Source organism: Lissotriton vulgaris, chromosome 8 (genome assembly GCF_964263255.1).
Source record: "Lissotriton vulgaris chromosome 8, aLisVul1.2, whole genome shotgun sequence".
Lineage (NCBI taxonomy): Eukaryota > Metazoa > Chordata > Amphibia > Caudata > Salamandridae > Lissotriton > Lissotriton vulgaris.
In genome coordinates, this window is record NC_141696.1 from 345,342,042 (window position 1) to 345,364,597 (window position 22,556).

The following is a 22,556-nucleotide window of genomic DNA, read 5'->3' on the forward strand; positions in this document are numbered from 1 at the left end:
ACCATAGGTGAGTTCCACGGGTCACCTGTTGACGCAGCGGTCCACGGACGACGAGCGTCTGTCAGCATCATTTGTATCAATATTAACAGAATGCATTACAAATCTTGCATAAAGACTCCGAGCTCACTTCTATGGGCCTCCTTATGGTTCACGGTCCCTCCCATGGTCGGTTACCGGCATTCCCGACGGGAGACGGTGCCAGGCCAGACTCCCTGCTTGGGGTCGGAGCTACGCGCTCAGTTAATATTCCAACCATGGAGGCAGAGCTTCGCTTATCTCCGTGATAACAGAGCGTGCGTGCGTCCCCGTGGGCGGGGCTAAGCGCTGGGCCTGAAGCCTCGCCGCTCCCTGTCTGTACAGTGTGAGGGGGCGGGGCTTCGTGCTCAGGCCCTCCCTCTGGGCAGACACCAGCGTTGGAGCGCTTTCCACATACAGGGAGGCTGGGCAGGGATTTAAAAAGATCCTCCTAGCTTGCATCCCTGTTCTCGTTCAGGTACGCGGCGGACAGCAAGCGGGGACCCCAGCAGCCCTAAGAAGAAGCGAGCCAGCAGCACACTCAGCAAGCAGCCATGAGCAGGCACGACGTGGTGGTCATTGGAGGAGGCATCTCAGGTCTGTCCGCCTTTTTATGCCATTGACACCTCTCAAAATACAGATAATACATTGCAGTGCCTGCAGACAAGGGGCAGATGGGAGTTACGTCTGTGACAGTCTATTTACACAGCAGAGAGGCGCAGAAGGCACCATGAGGTCGGCCACCGGTTGCTGCTGAAGTAATTGCAATGATGGGGAGCTGCTGTAATCTTTTCAGCTGCTGTGTGTTAATACCTATTCAGGCTGCGCCGATCCCTCCTTAATCCCACCGTGATCACACAGGCACACAGGTTTAGCAGGCGCAGAAAGGGAGAGTGACAGCCCAGGGGAAGCCCTGGCACCGTCTGTAAAATGGACACTCTCCGCTGAGCCCTCGGTCTGCCTGCACTTGCTGTGGTGCACGTGCATCCACGGCAGGGGCGCTGTGGCGCGTGTTGGTGACACGGGGTCTGGCCCTAGGCATTTTAAAAAAATGATTTATGCATTTTTAAATAGCGCGAAGTTTACCCAGAGGTGTCAGAGCGCTTTGCTATAGAGCGAACAGGGCATGCCTGGCATCACCCAGGCAGGCGAGGGTTGAATGACAGCTGCTGTATCCAAACACGAGCACTTCACTCTAAAAGGACGGAAGATGGGTTGGTTTTGTAGTGACTGACAGATGTGACGGGAAGCTTCATTCTTTTCAGAAGAAAGGAGCAATGGATAATGTATAGGTTTATGTTTGATGATGCCCTCCCACACAATGGCCTTTTCCAAGCGTGTGGATGAAAATACCGGTGTATTTTAACTGATGTTGAAATTTACTTATATATTTTCCACCTGATATGTGCATTCTTGTGTTCATCTGTGAAGCAGAGGTGATGTGATGTGTGAAGAAGAGGGTGTGATTTTCACCCTGAAGTTTCAGAAGTACAGCACCCTGTCTACCCACCCACCGCTTCTCAGACCCCTTCTCCGCACCCACAGCCTCCGACTCCCCCACCCCAAACACAGGACTGCTTTGCACTTTACGAGCAGGTCATGTATTCTCCACAGTAACAAGCCGACATGGTGTTACTGTCCCTTAATATTTCTATACGAAGGAACAATCCAAAAGCCATTCGACCAATAGCAATGCCTCTTTTCGGTCAATTTTTGTTTGCCAGAACTCATTGTTTCAGCGACACAGCCGAGTACCCTGCAGCTGTTAAGCAGCGCGTTTTACTACTCCGACTTCCAATGCTGTCTTCAGACCACAGGTCTGAATAGAGGCCACACGCCACCCAAACGAGCCACCGCTTTCGCTTATTGTAGATTCGATGAAACAATTGATCTGATTTGTATGGAAGGAAAGGTGTTTTATTGCTTAATGTCGGAGATGCGTTTGTACATCGTGGGCTAAGCTAGCAACAGCGCGGACATGCACCTTGTGCCCATCAACTTTCCGAGGCAGGGAATCATGGTGTATATTCCACACGTGGCTACTTTACAGTTCTTGCAGCTGTCATAATATATAACCTGTATTCCTGCTGGCACACTTCTGTTGGCGGCTCTTTGCGCTTTAACGGCCAGACAACAGAACGCATGCTGTCAAGTCTGGAGATGAAAGGCGGAGTCGGCCTTCTTCGATCGGCTTTGGCATGGAGGTTGCACGTCAACCTACCTGTCTTAGAAATGTCATCTCTTGGAAACCGCCATTATAATAATATCATGAATTGTGAAGAGCGTAGTACTCTATCTGGAATGATTTTGTGTTTTAAAATGTATGAATTTTGCTAGTCTGCTGGCCTGAAACTCATGTTATCATCCTCGGAAAACTGACAGAAAGAATGGACCCTCTTGCATTTGAACCTTTGACCTTCAGGTCGTACACTTATCTCTGCAGCTCGCGCATCGCTCACCTCAGCTGTCTCAGTAGCTGCAGCCGTTCTATTTGGTACTCCTGCTTAACCTTGATAAGCGCCAAGAGGCCGATTAAATGGCGCGCCCAGCGCTTTGTGAAAACACATAAGTCGCCCATGCTCCAGTGTATTCTTGCTCTCTGTTTAACAATGGGCCTACGTGCTGCTTTGACTGTACACCAGTATCAGAACTCTCCTCTTGCCCAGTGAGGCATCAATGCCCAGCATTAATACCCAGCAGCCCTTGCAGTTAACTGACCACCTCATCTCACCTGGGGCATCTTTCTGAGACTGCAAGCCAAAGGCCAAATGACTCACCTGCCTTAGAGTGTTGCCATAGCCACACAGCACAACCCAGAGTGGAGTGTCTTAATGCTGTTAGGACAGAGCTGATTGCAATTGATTTCTTTAAATTGTTCGATTTAAACTGTTTTAAATGAATTGTTTTTATTTTCACCATAGGATGTTTTGGCTCCGCCTGTAGCAGTGTTCTTAAAGAAGGCAATGACAGCAGGCAGCTGCTTGTAATCGAATTACTTTCTTAAGAGCAGCGAATTGAGAGATTTCTAGGAAACTAATCTGAGAAAGCGATTTCTTTAACTCTTTAGTGTGCACAATATAAACCTACCCTTTTATTTTATCTATTTGGCTTTCTTTTATCCCATTCTTTGTTCCAGATGCTGTTCGATCTTTGCAGTAGGGGATTCACACAAATATTGGCATGATTCAGCCTGTACTTTTAGAAAAGGGACTAATACTGTCTTAATACTTTCAAAATGACCCATGTGACTGTTCTCAGGTGTATCACAGATGCTGCAGTCATCACTAATGTTCACTATCTGTTGGTTAATTCATAATGAATGATCGCATAGCTTTTTTGTTAGTGGTGGTAGCTTTTTATTGTTGTGTTTGGTGTGATTTGCTCCTGGTTTTCCAGGCCTGATTCATTTCCTGTGAGTAGTTGTGGCTTATTCCAAATTCAGGTCTGGCTACCTTACGGCAGCGCTTAATTTGTAAAAAAAAATATGTGCTAGGGTCTCGTCAGGGGGCCGCTAGGACCCCCCCCACTGCGGCTGCCAGCACTGCCAATAACAGTACCACTAACCATCAAACCCTACAAGTGTGACAATTCAGACTATTCCTGGCCCCTAAATCTATTAGAAAGGCTTGGGTGGAAGGTTTTAGTCATTTTAGTGCACATTGAGTTAATAAACAACTGCTGTTGTGCTCATATCCAAATAAGACAAACAGTGCCACTATGTGTCAGACTGCCAGAAGTGCCGGTGCTGAGAATTAAGTGCCGGTGCAGAGCACCGGAAACCACCAGCTCAAATGACGCACTGCCTTACGGCCCCTTATCCACAAATAAAGCATGGCTTGTGCATGTACATTTCATATGCTCAGAGTAGTACTACAACCTTCTGACTATATCATGGGGTACAAGGGTATCCATTAAGTAAAAGCTATTGCAGCACTTTTCTGAATCTACAGACACATGCTCAGATGACATCAGAAATGACATTACTGTTGACATCACTATTAAGACCACATATCACATCACTGTTGACATCACCAACACAGTCACAATCAATTGTACCTTTATGTTTCTAACTGTAGAAGTACAGGCGCGTTTACACATGAACTGCTCAGGGCTGACTAGGCATAACGAGGGGCCTTTTCCAGTGGGTGCTGAGGGTAGGTGAACTGGGCAAAACACATGAGTGAAGGCCATGTCATGTGCTTGGTGCCAGCTGAGTTTTGTCTGAAGACCATGTTCAATGAACTCTGGGCCAGAGATTGGGTGCCAGGAATGGCCGAGGGCCGCACACTCTCAACCTGCAGCTATGCTCAATAGTCTCTGGGTAGATGGAAGGAGCTCAAGGCTGGCTGAAGGGGACGTCCTGCTAATCTGCACTTTGCAGAAGACCATGGCAAGCAGAGAATAGGTTCATTGAGATGGGTGCAGTGCAGGGTGAATGAGGTACCCACCACCTGGCACAGCTCAACGTTATTACCAGTGGGCATTAGATGCAGGCGCAGTGAAGGAAGGGCAGGTCTGGAGAGTAGACCCCACCATGCTTCCAGAGGCGACTTGGCATGGCCACAAACCTTGTACTGCTGAATCTGTCTGCAGGGGACTGGGTTCTGGTGCACGTGCCAGAGTCATTTTCAGTGCAACACAAGCAAAAGAGAGGTACTGGTTTTTGCCCAGCCCCCTGTTGTGGGGTGGTGAGGTTTGGCCTAGTTCTGCTCCCTCTCTACCAAATCCTACTATGGTGGTAAAGAACTTGGGAGTGAAGTTTGATAGTAGCCTGTCCATCAAACCACAAGTGGAGAGCACAGTTCTGATATACTTTGGCTTTCTCAGGTTTTAGAGGAAGTTCCTGTTTCTTCTTCCACCTTTTTGTTGGAAGGTGGTAGTCCATGCACTCATAGCATCTCGGCTGGGCTACGCCAATGCAATTTACTAGGGCCTTCCTTTTTATCAGCTTAAGGGGTCCAGTTGGTGTAGAACGCGGCGGCTAGGCTCCTACTCAACATTCCTATGAATGTTTCTGTTAACAACCATCTTAAGGAGCTACACTGGCTTTCCATAAGGGCTAGACTAAAGTTTAAGGGACTGGTGCTTGCCCATAGAGCATTCTATGGTAAAGGTCCTAAATATCTATCTAAGCGTCTCACCCATTACCATTCTCCCAGAACCCTTTGTTCGGTGTACGCTTTGTTGGCTGTTGCGCTGAAGACGAGGTGAAAGAGCTGGGGAGCCGCTTCCTTCTCTGCGATAGCTGCTGTAAGTTGGAATGCCCTTCCCTTACATCTTCGTGCAACCAGGGATGTGGACTCTTTTAAACACAGTTTGAAAACTTGCCTTTTTAGATTGTGTTCATCTCGTGGCAAGACCTGGTTTACTGGACTTTTAGCCCAGTGACACACTTTTGAGTAGCTGTGCACTTAATAAATACTATTTGATTTGATTTGATATGCAAGGTCACAGACAAAAACATGCACTTTCCTAAGTATGTCGCAACACTACCCCCAAAAACAATTGAACGCTGGTTGTTAAGGAAAGTTATAGTTCACCAATATAATCAGTAACAAGCCAATATTATTACAAGATATGTTAAAGCTACTAGGTCAAAAAAGCTAATGCAGTCAGGATGCAGCCGGAAGTAGAGGGCAAAGAAGGCCACGGTAATATAGCAGTCCCCCATACTGTTGAATTCAAGCACCGTAGTGGAGTTTGAAAAATGCATCTAAACAGCTAATACCGTTAGGCGAGAGATGAATACTCCACTGGGCTGAACCAATACATGATTGACAAAGTTTCAAGGAAATCAATGAAAGAGGCAACAGTTGACAAGGGTCAGCCGAGAGCACATTCTATGTATATTGTAAGCAGTAGGTATATTTGTCATCCGTGGAGTCAAAATCCAGACCTAAAAATAGCCAAGTATGCCCTAATCTAGTCTGCTTGTATCACTTCCTCAATGTTAGTCCAAAAACCCTCCTTTCTTAGACAGTTCCTCGCATGATCGTGTCGTTCAACACTTCGCTTATTGTGATGCCTGTGACCCTTCCTTCTGAGAACCTGGCACAGTGACTTCAGGCTGCCAATGCTGCTTGGTACTCTGTTTCTCAGCATCCTGGCAAAGTTCTGAGCTTCTTCTACAGGCAGACACATCCAGTGAGGAGAATAGAACAAGCATTGGAAATGCAATAGGTCTCGCATTAGGAAAGTTTGAGCGATTGGTATTGTAAATGACACTTTTTTTTATTTATATGTTGGTTTTGAAAATAGCAAAATTAATAGCTTTGTCAGTTACAATGTCAATAGTTTTAACTTTTGCAAATGTGACACCTATAGCATTTGTAATGCAATGTGTGTTGTATTTACGTGACTTAGATGTATTGATATTACAAATAACAATGGCTTTTAATTTTGTAAATAATTAATACTTAAATAAAATGTATTGTAATTTATAATGGCAATAGCTTAAACGTTTGTAAATAACTTTTGTGAAGATTATGTTCAGTGTATTTTATTGTGACGAAAATTCAAGAACATTGCATTTGCACCTACACACACACACACACACGTACACACCCCCCCCCCCCACACACACACACACACATATAGATGTGGTGGTGGTGGATCTAGGGGATATGGTGGTGGTGGATGTGGTGGTGGATGTGGTGATGGTGGATGTGGCGGTGATGGTGGTGGATGTGGGGGTGGATGTGGTTGTGGGTGTGGTGGTGGTGGTGGATGTGGTGGTGGATGTGGCGGTGGATGGGGTGAAAGTGGTGGTGGATGTGGTGGATGTGGTGGTGGATGCGGTGGTGGATGAGGTGGTGGATGTGGGGGTGGTGGTGGATGTGGTGGTGGTGGATGCGGTGGTGGTGGTGGATGTGGTGGTGGTGGATGTGGTGGTGGTGGATGTGGTGGTGGTGGATGCGGTGGTGGTGGTGGTGCATGCGGTGGTGGTGGAAGTGGTGGTGGATGTGTTGGATGTGGTGGTGGATGTGGTGGTGGATGTGGTGGTGGATGTGGGGGTGGTGGTGGATGTGGTGGTGGTGGATGCGGTGGTGGTGGTGGATGTGATGGTGGTGGATGTGGTGGTGGTGGATGCGGTGGATGTGGTGGTGGATGTGGTGGTGGTGGATGTGGTGGTGGGTGTGGTGGATGTGGTGGAGTGCGGCTGAGGGAACAGACGGCGATTTGGTGGTGTGCATGCGCATTTTAGGTCAATGCGCTTGCGCATTGACCTAAAAGCCACGGGCACAGCACCAAATAGCCAAGTTAGTTAAAGTTTGTTTAAAGCCCTATAGTCTCGCTTCTCTATCAATGCGCTTGCGCATTGATAGGTCACGAGACCTAAAAATCATTGAACGACATTTAGAAACTACATAGGCAATGACAAACAGCAACACAGAACCTCCTTAAAAGCTTTACTGACTTCTATTGTTTATAGACATCCGTCTCAGGCAGACCACGGTTAGAAAAACAAATCCACTAAAGTGTTAAAAAACCTGTTGTAGAAAAAACATTAACAACTTTTGACATATGTATGTAATACCGTCAACCTCCTGGCGAATTTCATATTGTAATATTTGTGACAGTTATAAGATGCCTTGGGGTATTTCATGGCTTCATTTGAATTTCCAGTGTCTACATGGTACTAAGTAACTAAAGAGTGCTTTGAAGTCATAAGATGAAACCAGCGCTAAATAAAACAAGAGTCAATACACAAATACAGAAGTAATGGCATGGAGCGGGGTAAGGATGCATTCATTACATGTTGGGTATACAGCTTGGCACTGATTCAGAACCTCAGCTTTCACATAGCCACAATTTGAAGCAAACTTAGCCACTGATTCTTTTTCATAAAACACAAAAAGAAAGTTATATAATTCGCCATTAAAGGATAAAAGTGCAAAATGAGAAATTCTATCTCCCACTTTTCTAAACACAGGAATCCCTCTTGATTGGGCCTAATGTTTGCTGCAATTCATATGCAAGGATACTAAAATGATTTGTCCCTCTGTAACCAAGTTAGTGATTGGCAAAAATAAGATTCAAGAGACTATCAAAGACTTACAGTTATTTTTTCATCACACACACGTTTGCGAGAGAGCATGGGACGATTTTGGCTCTACTGGAAATGTCAGTGGAAACTGAGAAAAAAAATGTCTACCATTTCAATATTTTTCAGATTTGGGGAAGATTTCAGCACGTTCACCCATAGCTAGATGATTCAAGATATTTGTTCCACATTGGACTTGGTTTGAATAAGGCACTGTTTACACAACGTTTTCTGTGTTTTGAAGTGTTTGTAAATGTAACCTTTTAGTGCACACGAAAAGTTTAAAAATAAATTAACATTCAAATATCGAGCCACGTGGAGCAAGTGTGAAACGAAAAAATCCTTTTGTCAGGCCCTTGACAGAAACTGCAAGGATGGAGCTCTTTGAAATGAAAGTCTCCTGCAGTTAAGTCAACTCCTCAATGTATCCCATTCACACAAGACCAGAAATGACACTTTCACTGCGTGAAAATCAAAGGCAGCGTGACCATTAGAGCTGCTTTCTTGAAAAGATATACACACAATTAAAAATATGTACGGCGAGAGAACAAAGCACAACAGCATTCCCAATAAGCCAAGCTTTTTTGCACAAATCGACCTTTGTTGCCAAACATCTGAGGCATAGACGGCGGAAACCAAAACAAGAGAGACTTTTTAATGAACTGCTAAGCAGTTTTTTTTTAACAAAAGGCAGGGCGGGAGACTGCTCGGCTAGGATTCCCACACCCCAGCATGTATGGATTATGTCTTCTCATCTTGGGTAATGGAGACGTTTAGCAGTGGCACACAATCCTCCGCGCGGATCAGGTTCCATTTAAACAACGAGCAGCACATGAAAAGGGGATAGAGAGCGCCACCTGCAGGCAAGCTGCGCACGTACAGCCACTTTGGAAAACGCACAGAGCACACAGTAAACATTCTCATAAACATTCATGCTGATGGGAGGTAATGGCTACCAGGTCCCGCTCGGGCCATGTCTAAGTCTTTTGCAAACTCTATGCACAGTTCTCAGATACCAGCTTTGTCTTTGCTCAAAATGTGATTGGTCACCATTCAGAAAAAACCTCACTCATTTCACTTGAGTTTTACACAATATTTGTATACAACAGCCTCGAAGGCAAATTACAAGAATTAATCAACGTCGTAATAGAAAATCTCTAAGTATATTTCAGATACTGGTCAAATGCACCTTGACCTCGGAGCGCACATGATGCTTTGTGTAGCGAGAGATCACATTTAAGAAAAGTTGAGGTCAGTCCACACTGGTGGCGTTTCTTACCCGATGTGATGGGTGCTAGGCGATCACAGTCTGAGAAGGGGGGGGGGTGAGAAATGCGACACGGCGGGCAGGGGAGGGGGCGGAGCGGGTAAAAAAAAAACAAGACGGAGGGAAGGCAGAGAAGGGGAGGGGGGAGGAGAAATGCGACACGGCGGGCAGGGGAGGGGGCGGAGCGGGGAGAGGGTGTGAAAGCATCAGGGGCCTGGAGTGCGGCTGAGGGAACAGACGGCGATTTGGTGATGTGCACGCGCATTTTAGGTCAATGCGCTTGCGCATTGACCTAAATGCCACGGGCACAGCACCAAATCGCCCAGTTAGTTAAAGTTTGTTTAAAGCCGTATAGTCTCGCTTCTCTATCAATGCGCACGCGCATTGATAGGTCACGAGACCTAAAAAAGCCCTTAACCTGGTGTTGGCTAAATATTCAGTGGCCTCAAAATGTTCCTGTGAAGGTATCCAGAATCTCCTACATCTCGAGAGACCTGGTGCAAGAGTCTTGCAAATCACAATCGTTGGGAGATGCCATCTTATGTGCAACAGTGGCATGGAACGCGCAAATGCTATATTGTACACCTTGATGCGTATGGGTGCTAGAGGGGTGACCTGAGCAGGAATTAGAAACAGGGTACAGTTGTTGTCATGTGACATGCTGAAAAAGGTACCCCCATAAGCACCACGTCTTGGTTTCTTCTCAAAAAGCTCGGGTGCCCTTATGTGCACACAAAGCTATTTACACATTCAACAATGCCCACGCCAGTTCAAAACATGTGTTTGGGATTGTTTTTAAGCTTCCAGAGCATTAGTGTATGCATATCTTTTCCACCTTTTCTCATGGCAGTTTTTCAGATGTTCTTAACTTTGATTATAGGTTGATATTTAAAGTGTCTGTCCTACATTTGCAAGTAACACCCCTCGCTATTTTATCTGTAGTGTAAAACGTTTGCACCATGCGCATCAGATGCTGAAGTAATTTTTGCATCTGCACTGTGCTCCTTTTTGTTCTTTTCATACTTGTTCACATTTCCTTAGTTCTACTTACTGAATTAAACAAATGCAAAGCCAACCCTAAGGCGCTACACCCCAAGAGTTTACAATTTTACTTAGTACACGTTCATGTAAACATTTTGTTTGTCAAAACCATAGCTACCTATTCATAACCACCATAGGTCCCCAGTTATGCTGCATCATTATAATCAAAGGGTTTTTGTGCCTTTTCTCTTTCTAATCAATAGAGCTTTAGCCATCTTTGTCTTCTGTCTACTTCATTCTCAGTAAAGTGCATGCCTTCCCTTCCAGATCCATTCATTTTACATTCCCCCATTGTGCATGTGCTCGTTCCTTGCACATGGTCAGGGAGGCAGCACTCATATCCTGCTGTGCAGAGTGAAATAGATGTTTATCTTTGGCACATTCGGTTACAGGCTCCTTCGAACAATCCCCATGCATACAAATGAGTATCTTATAGAATCCTGGGAGTATTTTCGTGCGCTGAAATTGTTCACAGATATAATGATAAAACTACAGGGAATGTGATCAGATCAGTCAATAGTGTAGTGCAGCCAGCTGTACTTCAGTTATTTCCTTGTAGAGTATATCAGATGTTTTGTCTCGATTGAATTATAAGTGTACAGTTTGTAGAATCCAAGAATTGCTTCCACAGTGAGAATATCATGAATTCGAAAAATTGAGGAAGGTGTCCTCATACCATATCTAGCTTTCAAATGGCCGATTAAGTGCCAAATAAAAGCAGTGTAGTAGAGATGAGGGGTAGTGTAAGCTAAAAAAAAGACGGAACAATAAATAGTACTGCTTACCGCAAGCATCTCCAATAGATTAACCACGTACAATATGGGATCTTTAAAACTACAGCACTGACATTTCATGGAGGGTCATGTCTAGGGAAAAACATAGAAGAGGGGTAGCAGGTTACCACTACATTTTGCATTTGTCACCCCGAGTTAGATGGGTATTCTCAGACGTGAGTCCCGTGCTCTCCATGCCACTGGAATTAAGCTATCTTGGCTGATGAGGGCTGAAATCCAGAAACTGGTACTAGGATGCTTGTTTCCAGTCCAGGGAGGACCTGGCTTGGCAGTTCGGGCTGGACTGTTCCCATGGGGCACAGGGTCAAGACTGATTTGCATATGGCTGGGTTCAAACTGGAATAGCATGGTGAGCAAAAAAAACGATGGATTTAAGCCCAGATCTCTGTACTGGGGTGAATATATATGACATTGTTCTACAACTATTGATTTTGCATTTACCACTACAAGCAGCAAGTTTTGGTTCTACTCCAGGCTGGGTTTGTTAAGAGAGACAGATATCACAACTGAAATTTTCATTTCATCTTTAATTTGCATTTCAAGCATCAGTAGTATCATAGCAGCTGGAAAAACTCTTAAGGCTTATTCCGTAAATGGTCATCATTACGAGCTGTGGCATTGCACCCAGAGCAATAACTGCGGGTGAGATTCTGCATCTTACAATTACAAGTGCCTACGGGCCTAGAATAATTGGGTCCAGAAACCCCATATCTATTCCAGGCCTTCGAACACTTGGCTATCTGTTCTACTCCATGGGGCAGGGGCTGAGGGAGGCATCACAGCTCCACCACCAACTGGCCCCTAGAGCAATATGGGGAGAGCAGGCGATGCTCCAAGCAGGACTAGTAAACACCTACCTAGCAGCCCTGCCCTCAACTCCTGTCCCCATCCCCCACTGGCAGTCGTTGTGACAGCAGGCAGAAAATGTCAGCGGTTTTCTGCCTGAAATCTGTGTAAACAGCCAGGTAACGGACCCAGCATAATGTTTTCTGAGGATCTATTTCCCATTCTTGGAATAACTAGTAATTGCCAGAATTTGTTGCAGACTTTCCGGCCCCCTGGTATTCTTACACTAAATTCTGTGGGGACGACTCACAAAGGTTATTGTAGACAAAAGTCTAACTTTATAACTTTTAGTATTCAAAGAAGTCATTTATGACTTTTGGTATTCACAAAGGTTATTAATGAGTCGTATCTTTACTTCCGCAGTCGGTCCGGAATCTCTGCGCCCTGTCTGTACTCTCCGCACCTGGGCCGTACTTTCCGGTTCAGGCCGTACTCTCCAGCTCGAGCTGTACTCAGCTCGGACTGGATGAAGTGTAATCAATGGACCAGAATGCAATCTTTATAAAAGGGAGCAATAGGAACATGTAATAAATGGTAGAGGAGGTCATGAAAATCAGTTTGGACAGGGAATTGAGTGTGGCCGGGCACTACATTATATCCCAGAAAAAGTTTGCTCCTTTGTATCATGTACATGCAGTGCACAATTTGCGCTCACCTCAGTGTTAACTCTGGTGTCAGAACTATAGTCAACACTAAGGGGAGTGCCCTTAGTGTTGACTGTAGTGTTGACACTACAGTCAACACTGACGGGAGCTCAAATTGTACCATGATGCAAAGGAGCAAACTTTTCTGGGTTATGATTTAGTGTCTGGGCATACCCTTTTCCCTGCCTTGTTTTTCATGACCTCCTTTAACATTTATCACATGTTCCTAATGTTCCTTTTTGTAAAAATTTCATTCCAGCCCATTGATTACACTTCATCTGGTCCGAGACAGACAATATAGCTTGAACCGGAGAGTATGGCCCAAGCCGTAGAGAAAGGTCCGAGTGCGGAGAGTACAGCCCGGGTACGTAGATTCCGGCCCGACTGCGGACGTAAAGATAGGACTCGTAAATGACTTCTGTGAATAACAGAAGTCGTAAAGTTAGACTTTTGTCTCGGATTACCTTTGTGAACTGGCCCCTGTGTATTTTGTCCAATCTCTTCTCACACTCTCTGTTTAATTACAAAGTCGAATTATGACACAGGTTTATTTTAAAACCAGCTTGCAAGGCAAGCCTGGATTTAAACACACACCAGAAACCAAGTAGTGCACACTTAAGTGCATTAAGTCAACTGAGCTCTCTAAACCTACATGCTCTACCATATACAAGGGTCTTACAGTTAGGTTGTCTTGGCCAACTACAATTTCACTGATCAAAGTATACCTTTTAAGGACAGAGCACTGGCTCCGGGCCTGGTTAGAAGAGCCCAGGTTACTTTCATAGTCAGTAACCACCAGTAAAAATGGGGGTTATCAGGGTAAAGAGGATGATTTTCCTACAGACACTAACACAAGAATATGTGGCAGAAAAATTAAAAGAATGAAAGTGGAAAACACAAAACGTGTTGCCACCTAAACATGGTGGACCCATGCTTACACCAACAAAATTAAACATAGCAGCTCGTGGTCATCTTGCAATTGTGTTGTACATTGCATAATATTTTTTTAAAGGTCCCGCACAACACATGTTTAGAAAAAACACACTGTCCACTTTGGAATGGTCAACCAAAGATTCATTATGGACAGTATCCCTCCATGATGGTGTCCTGGTTTAGATGGGGGTTTGAGGGGGAGGTGGTGTGGGTGAGTTGGGGTTGGGGGGTTTCGTTGGTGCGGGGATGTTTGGAGGGGGCACCCGGGTTTTAAAAGCACCTGCTGCAGATTTCCTTGTGTGTCCAAGTAGTTTTCAGGTAACAATTACAGTGTCAAGATAACTCTGGTGAATAATGTTCCTGCTGGAGAAAAATTTAGTATTGTCTTGTGGTAGATTCCGATCATTAAAAAGTAGTGTAGAGGGTTAATATTTCTGCTGCAAAGAACGTGTACCACGCTAATCACCAAACTGTACTTTATGAGGATCACCCAATAGGTTACTGCTTTTTTCACAGCTATCCTTTTGTTACTTGCAGTTCATGCGTTACAACCCTAATATAGCACAGTGAGCTATGAACTATTATCAAAGAGATGTATGCAAACTGGGGAGGCGTGCAAAGGCCGATTGGCCAAACGCATGTATTTCATGTTAAATAAATCACGGCTACTGCCTTTGCCGTAGTTTTTCATAATGAAAAGCTCAGACTTCTGCCACCTTAAATAACCTTTCACAATGAACCTTCATCATTGGTTTGTCACCATAACCAACTCAGACCTACTCAATTGAGCATAATATTTCCCACAAGGCAACCATCAGGAACACAGTCCTACAATTAGAAATCTATAAAAATTTATATTTCGTATTGCAAAATACTATCTTTTTTTAAAAGGGCCTAACCATAATTATCAGAGTTCAAATCTTCTATTCGCATGGTTTGTCATTGGGTATCAAGCACCAATTCCTTTCTTACTATGATAGCCTTTCAGACTTTAGGTTACAAACGACTTCTCTGCAGGCGTTAATACAGAGCAATAAGAATCCAGCCTTAAATGATTATTGACCTCAAGATATGTTTTTCAAAACAAGTATGTCAGACCTACTGCCTTTAACTTCACTTTTCGTAAAAAACACATCAGGCCTATAGCCTTGATAATTGACTTGCCAACATCACCAACACAGTCCTGCTGTTTTGAGCATACGGTTTCACATAAGGCAAAAAAGTGCAATAAAATCACTTTCTTTCAGTGGAAGCATGCAAATTTATCCCAGTTAACTGTTGCGTTCAAGAAAACCAACATGTGGGTGAAGCATAAGCCTCTTGCTTAGTAGTACTCCTTAAAGCTCATTTTCTGTTGATCATTTAAGCTCTTGTTACAAGCACACCATAAACCCTGACCCAGAAAGAAGAAACAAAGACAGGAGAGAAACACAGGTAACTAGGCAGGGAGGGGCAGGAGCAAAAGTAGAGGGGAACGGAGATAGGCACCACACTATCCTCAGGGGGAAGAGGGAGTAGCGGGAGAAGATAAGGGAGGGGCAGTAATAGGGGAAGGGAAAGTTAAAGGGGAACAGGTAGGTAAGTAAAAACAGAAAAGAAAGGGAGAGGGGGTATAAGGGAGCCTCACATTAATAGAGGAGGAAACAAACAAATAAAAATAAGGAATAAAAGAAGGATCCCCCCCAAAAAAACTGCAAGGGAATATTTTCTCTTAGAAGGGCATTCACAAGGTGGATTTAATCAGCCTGATGAAAAGTACTCTTGGGTAAAATTTCGCCATAAAAGGTTAATCAAAAAATATTTTTTAGAAACAGTTTTTTCAAGTTGTTTTTTTCATTGTAATCAGTTACAATCAAAGTGATTAATTACCTCTACATCGCTGACACCAAGAGCACATTCAGCACGTGCGGTCCATACCGGGCTAATTTCTTTTATCTGAGTGAACTTCAGTGTATCACTGTTTTTCTTGAATTACACAAGTTTAAGGCTGGACTCCAGGAAGAGTTTTGCGTGTCTAAGAAAACTGTCGCACAGTGCTTTTAGAGGTGATATTACACAAATTGTTAACGTAATGAAACATTAAGGCGTGCTGCTAGTACTTAAGAAAGGAGACGATTAGAAATATGTACTACGAGAAACAAAATTATCTATAGTGCAAACCCTGTCGGGGATATGAGGATAACATGCCAATCCCATTGGAAACTGCCATAGACAAATACGCATGCAGGAAAATACAGTCAACCAATTTGAACAAACATAGTGAAAGCAGAAAGGCTTTTGTAGAAATTGATAAAGTGTGAATGTGTGAAAGTGGTGGCATGGTACTCTTGCTCCTCGCTCCAGTTAAAATGACATACTAAGGCAAGTAATCAACTTTTGTTTGCCTATGTGAGTTTCTTTAGCAAATACCCAGATGTGAGACACAGTCTGACCGTTTCTAAGGATTTGAGATGCCTCCCACTGATGAGACGCAATAAGGAAAAAAATGCATGTTGTGGTCCATGCATTTCAACATTGAGTGTGGGCGTTCTACACACTAAGGCAGGATTGATATAAAACTGATTAACATGCGATTGGTCCTTATATAATAGCACATGCTTGTTAAGTGATGCAATGGATTGCTACCTAGCACTTTTTCCCAGTAATGAGAAGAATTGCTTTAATGTACCAGTGCAACATTGAACCTAAACAGATCAGCTGAAGGCCAAGTATGAACTATAGACCCATTCTCTCCTCATGGTATTAGCATATACATAAGTAAAGAGCCCCTTTTTTGATCACACTGTTTGCTGTCATCAAGTGCCTTCTGTCAGCCCTAACATTACTGCCTTGCAAAGACATATTGAGGACATGCTGCAAGTTTACTTAGGAATACATTCCTCCCATTGCTAACCATTGACCATGTGTTTTGTCACTCACATTTGGTTTGCTTTCTATTAGCAGTTTTTTTTAAATTTGTGCCTGTACGGCATGTCACTGTCCCACCCGTTGAGCACATCCTGTTAACCACATCGCTGGTTGGCTCCGTCTATTCTTTCACGAGTGCTCGCTTTTCAGGAACTCTTTTTTGTACAACACTACATGTATGCATCCAGGTGTGCTTCTCTGCCCACCCTCAGTGCTCCACGTTGTTCTTTCACCCGTGTTCTGTTCTTCCCCACTCATATTGTTCTCTCTTGCCCATACCCTTCTGCCCGTCCTTCCTCCACGTTGCTTCATGCCCCATCTACTCCATGCCCCATCCAGCTTCCCTATTCTTTTTCATTTGATAAAAGACTTTTGCACAAACATTAAAAAAATACTTTTCTTGCTTTTTTTGTAATCATCAATCCATGTCGGATTGGTAAGTGAAAAAATGCTTGCCTTAATTTGTAGCTGCACACGTGTGGTGGCAGGTGCCTGCAACTTGACACGGGGCAGATCATAGCAATAAAAATAAGAAAATTGCCATGCTGCACAGAAGCCGCTCTACTGTGCATCATGGCAAAATATCATTGGCAAAGCCCAATAGATCTCATAGGTGACATCTATTGGCTTTGTCAGTGCTTGTTTATGATTTTTCTACCTAGAGCTTTAGCTGTCTGTCATGGTCAGCATTGTAGCAAATACAATGGACCTGATTACGATGGCTGTCGGACGGGTGTCCGACCGTCATCGCAGCGGTATTGGGTCTGACCGACATATAGTCGGCAGCCCCACCCACCAAATTAATATGCGACCACCGCGTAGGAGGTTTGAATCATGGCTTTTTCCATTGCAATGGAAAAATTGATGTTTTTAAACATCCATTTAACATGTGCCAGGCACCATGGGGTGCCTGGCACAAAAGGTATGGCCACCGGTGCCCCCGGGCCTCATAGCCAAGTCCCATGGGGACCCTGCTTAGGGCCCCGAAAGTCCCTTTCCGACAGCCTTTCTTTGGCGGTCGGACCATCATGGAAAGGTTGTCGGAAAGGGACAACATAATCCCTCTGGCGATGTCTGTGCAGGCACCGCCCCTATTATAGGGAATATGATCCGACCGATGGCCTGATGGGCTCTTTGAGCCCATTGGAAGCATCAGTCGGTCCCTCCGACTGATGCAGTCTGATGGACTGCATTATAATGCATTGGTCGGACCGCTCTGCTGGATGTCGGTGGCGGTCTGACCATCATCCTAATGAAGCTCTTTATCATATACCTAAAGTGGGCGTTTTGTCTGCCTCTTGCTCAACATTGGGTTGCTGTTGTGAATATTTTAATTCCATTGCCCCTAACTGCTGTATTTTCCCTGTTTTTGTATTAGTTCCACCTCTGAAGCCTCACTTTTTTTTATTGGTTCTGCTACTTTCTCTTTTTTCTCTCTGTCGTTTGTGCATGCTTACGCTCCTTTTCATCCTTCCCTTCTCTCTTTCTCTGCCTTTTAGTCATCCTTTGTTCTTTTCCCTTTACCCTGTCTGCCTCAGAATGAACCACTTTCCCTCTCACCCTCCCATTTCTTTTCACCTGCTACTTTCTGCTCACCATTTTTGACTTTGCCAATGCTTGTAAAATTAAACAGTCATCGGAAAAGCGAGTAGCAGCATCTGGCCATCTTGGCATTGTATTTTCTGTATTTCTAAGATGCATTATATTTTCCATACTGACTGAAACGTAGACGCAGATTGAAAGTATAGAAAATAACATCCCGCCTTCTTGTTATGTTACTTTTACACTTGCAGGATGCCCACTACACTGCGTCTGCATGCAGTGTGAGTGCCTAAATCAAAGTATAGAAAATAATATTGCAAGACTGCTGGCCACTGCTTACTGCCACAATTTTATAATTTTTGACAAAGCAGCAAACAACAAGCATTGGCAAAGCGAGACTGATTGGCTTTGCCAATGCCTGCTTGTGAACACACTGTTGTCACCTCTTCCAGTTATGTGAGAATCAAGAAAATAAATAAATCACTTCCAGGAATGGCTCTGACATCTGGCAGGGAAAGCTAATCTCATGGAGCAGTAGTAACTGAGAGTGATATATATCCTCCCAGCTCCCACTGCATGTGTTTGGCAGGGTAGGTGCCGGTGTTCTCCTTCATTTACTGTGTATCTCCCTGTGTTCTCTCAGATCTCATTGGAGGCCTAATTTTGATATCAGGCAGGCCATGGCATTAGAAGTTATTAAGGAGCCTCTTGGTCCTAGGCCAATAGGCTTTGTTTTGCCACAAATATGTAGATATTTGGGTTTTTGTCAAGTCTTCCAGTCCTCATAAGTCACCCACAGTTGCTCTAACGCATATTGTAATTTGTTTGGCTGGTTAGGCGCTATGTAAATATATGCAATGAATTTTTTTTTATTACATATGAACCTGAAAATTAATATGGTCACCAGAATGTATCACATCACTATCGATGGGGGGTAAAATATCACTCAAAGTGACTGCATATAATATGACAATGTTAAGTATAATATGCAAAGTGCACGAAATTCTTGTACTGAAATGAATTGTAATAATGGAAAAACAATGCGAATATCCATTTCAAGATCAGTACAAATGAAATAAATCTTTGCGGACTCCACCCTTGGTTGTGAAAGATCACCTAATGTTATCTTGCTAATCCTGAATTCTGCTGAGGTAAGCACGTTTGATTCCACTGTGAAGTCAGCACTAACGTGATACAGATAAGGTCCAAAGTTCTTAGTTCTTTTATGAGTATGGTGACTTTTTGAAAGCAGCCATAGAGCGCTGACTTTTTATCTAAAGTTAATCATCAAGAACATACGTGTCCACTGCGTTTTGTTCTAATTTTTGGGAGGTTCTCCATGGCAAGGTTCATTTCAATGCCACACAAAGTTTCTGCAAATTGATTTTTTCTTTGTTTCTAAAACATATGTTACATTAATGTATATATAGGTGGATTACAAATTATTGTATACATATAAATTGTAGTCCCCGAAAAAGCAAAATGTACGGGGAAGGTAAAGTTCACAGAATATTAATACGGGGTACAACACAACAGCTACAAAGAAGGCAAATTCACCAGTCCATGTGCCGGAGTAACCTTCATGTTCACCTACACCAACACGTGTGAAAGGTGAAAATAAGATGTGAATGAAAAAATCAAGGAGTATATTATGGATTGTATACAACTTCACATGAATGCCAGAGAAGGTAGCCAAAGGAGAGACTGAATTTCAGTATTAATTGTGCCATTGTTGAGTTGTTTAGGAGCATATTGTTATTTCATGAAAGAGTTCGAGATTGAGTACATGATTAGAATGTTTGTTGTTATATTCATGAGGTGTTAATCTGTGTTACCCTATTGTCCTCATATATTAATGTACCCATGTGCCTTTTTTTGTCGTATTGGGGTGTTGCATGTTTGTGTCACGGAAAATGTGATTCCATATGTGTACTTACTGATTTTAGTACTGATCCTATATATTGTGTAACATAGTATTGTATGTGTGAAATCTTGTTCGGCATTCTTAAGAATGTATGACAAAGGTGGGAGTTAATATTATTGTGGTACCTTAAATGGTCAAATTAGGATTTGTGTTGTAGCATGGTACTTCCTTCACTGCCCCTTAATAATTGTGCCTTTTATGGAATTATACTTTCTTGTTGTAAAGTTGAAGAGTGTAGTATAACTTTAAAAAAATGTATGTAGTCATTATGAGCATTTCATAAATTTGTGTTACTGTTGAAATTGTGTATAAAGTATGGTTTTGTTACTCAGCATGCGGCCGTTTGACGGGGAACTCTAGGCCCTTTTCTTGCTATAGTTGTTGCAAGCATGTTCTGTCCAATTGATATGTGTGCATGATAGACTTTTGATAGGATGATATAGACTGTTGTTGTATAGGGAGTTGTGTGTGCAGTAGTGCCTTATACTCACTGTTCGCGAACATCAAGTTCCATGTAGTGCAGGGCATGGGTTTCACCCACACTGGCCTTCATACTTTTTCCCTCTAGGTAGGCATATTAGTAAGAGTAGCATTTTTCCAGGTACAAATCAACTATGAGAAATAATCAAGACATTCAGAACACACAAGTTGTCATCAAGCACCTTTTGTGAGTTACTCAGTTCCAGGGTCCTACAGAAGTGTTAAATAGCGATGTTGGCAAATTCACTGCTTTTTCAGTGGTAATAGTTTAATTTACAACACAAAACCATAAGTATTCACACAATACTATAAAGAAACAATAAAATAAAGCCAAATAAATCAATCTTCACTTCACAGGTATTCCTATTTCTACTCTAATGCTACTCTAATAAAGGTATTCCCACCAAATCCTGTTAAAATGTATTCATCATTAAAAGATTTTAAAAGGCTTCTCCACAGGCTAGATGGCGGATTGGAAACAATACTGATCATAAGTGTCTCCTCCTAGGATGGGCATAAGTCTAACAAAAGAAAAGGCATGCATACATGCCTGAGATAATGCACCATCGCGGGGACGGATAAACACCTTTTCTCCAACCATCTAGCTTCTGGAAAACTCACCAGTAAAATATTTTCTGATGGACAGTGCCCCCATTTACAATATGGCTCTCAGATGGCACAGATCCCCTATACCGACAGGCAAGACATGCTGTAACAGAGGTTGTTCACAGATTGGCCTCCACCCCATTCCTTGTCACTAGAGCCCACAGACACAGCTCACAGGTTACTGGTTATACAGCAGACCACTGCAATAGTCCACTCTGATTTCGAGACAGCTCCACGGCGCGAACATTTCAAATGCCTCCTTTAAGCTGGTACAGCCTTTATTAGGTCGACTCTGACCCAGCATCCAACTGCACAGATGGCGGCCGCAGCTGTCTGCATCTTTTACTCTCCTTGTACTGGCCTAGACTTCTACTCGATCTTCGCCTGAAACAACCTCCAAGTCACTCTGACCTGGATCTAGGCAAAATGTATACAGGCATACCATTGTTAATGTCCTGATGATGATCCTATATCTTTTTTAAGAATCGAAACGCCATCGACTTGATGTACGCCATATACACTTCTTTAGTTAATCCTTTTGTGTAATGGTGTCTCCACTATAATTTGATTGTCCTACCAAAATGTGTCTCATACAAACAATTTACTCTGCCTGAGCCTTTTTGTTTCATGTTGTGCGTCTTTTCCACTAAGTTGGATACAGGCTTGTGTCCCATTTTATTTGTTTTATTTGTTTCTTGCTGACTTTTGTGTATATTTAAGCAACTATATATTAAAACATCTGTCAGGCTGGACAGCTATAAAATATAGTACTGATTGGGTCTATATTTATTGTTTTCTCACATTAATCCTTGTCTAGGGACCACTGTCTTTAGAAATTCCTGATTACCCAAGCTCCCTGACCAACTTTATTTAGGTTCCCTTGTTCTTCATAACACAGATCTTGAAGAAAACACACGATTTTACAGTTTTATTTAATTCATTTTCAGTCTCTCAATTAAGGTTAGCACCAAAAACCAAATAATACAGCAGTGTATTTTCTTGGGAACGTTTGGGCTACTGTAGGAATAACCACAAACCTCCTTGCATCCTTATCTCCATTGTGTTCCTATCACAAAATTTGGCCATAGGATTATTAGACATCTTCCCAGGAATGATTGTCCGCCATGTTCATTCTACAAAGTTCTGCATGTTTATTAGACAATACAGACCACCATAAGTTAAAGGGGCAAGGTTTAGAAACATTAATATGTGTATACAACAAATCAGTTGTTTCACCTTACATGTCATGTTTTTATTTTTGCAGTTATAAAACACTTGTGTCTAGTGCATAGCATGCACATATTTAGACAAATTGATATATTTTGAAAACACCTATTTCTCACCTAATGAATGCGCTATGGTATTGTACTATTTTCATTTGCACTCTTAAGTCTTTACAAATTTACTTTCTAAAGCACAATTTTGGCTGATTGTTGCCATTCTTTCAATATTCCTGTTACATAAAATGTATTTGGTAAATATATACTTTGTTTATACCTGTTAAGTGCATGTT

The 22,556-nt window shown here is 43.1% G+C and overlaps 1 protein-coding gene across 1 annotated transcript in view; it reads left to right on the forward strand.

The window, feature by feature from the left end:
• Nucleotides 1–420: 420 nt before the first annotated feature.
• LOC147697030 (amine oxidase [flavin-containing]-like) overlaps nt 421–22,556 on the forward strand; it is a 335,947-nt gene continuing 313,811 nt past the window's right edge. The window contains exon 1 of the mRNA XM_086934107.1: nt 421–612. Coding sequence (XP_086790233.1) covers nt 570–612 — 43 coding nt within the window. The 5' untranslated portion in view covers nt 421–569. The remainder of the gene's footprint in view (nt 613–22,556) is intronic.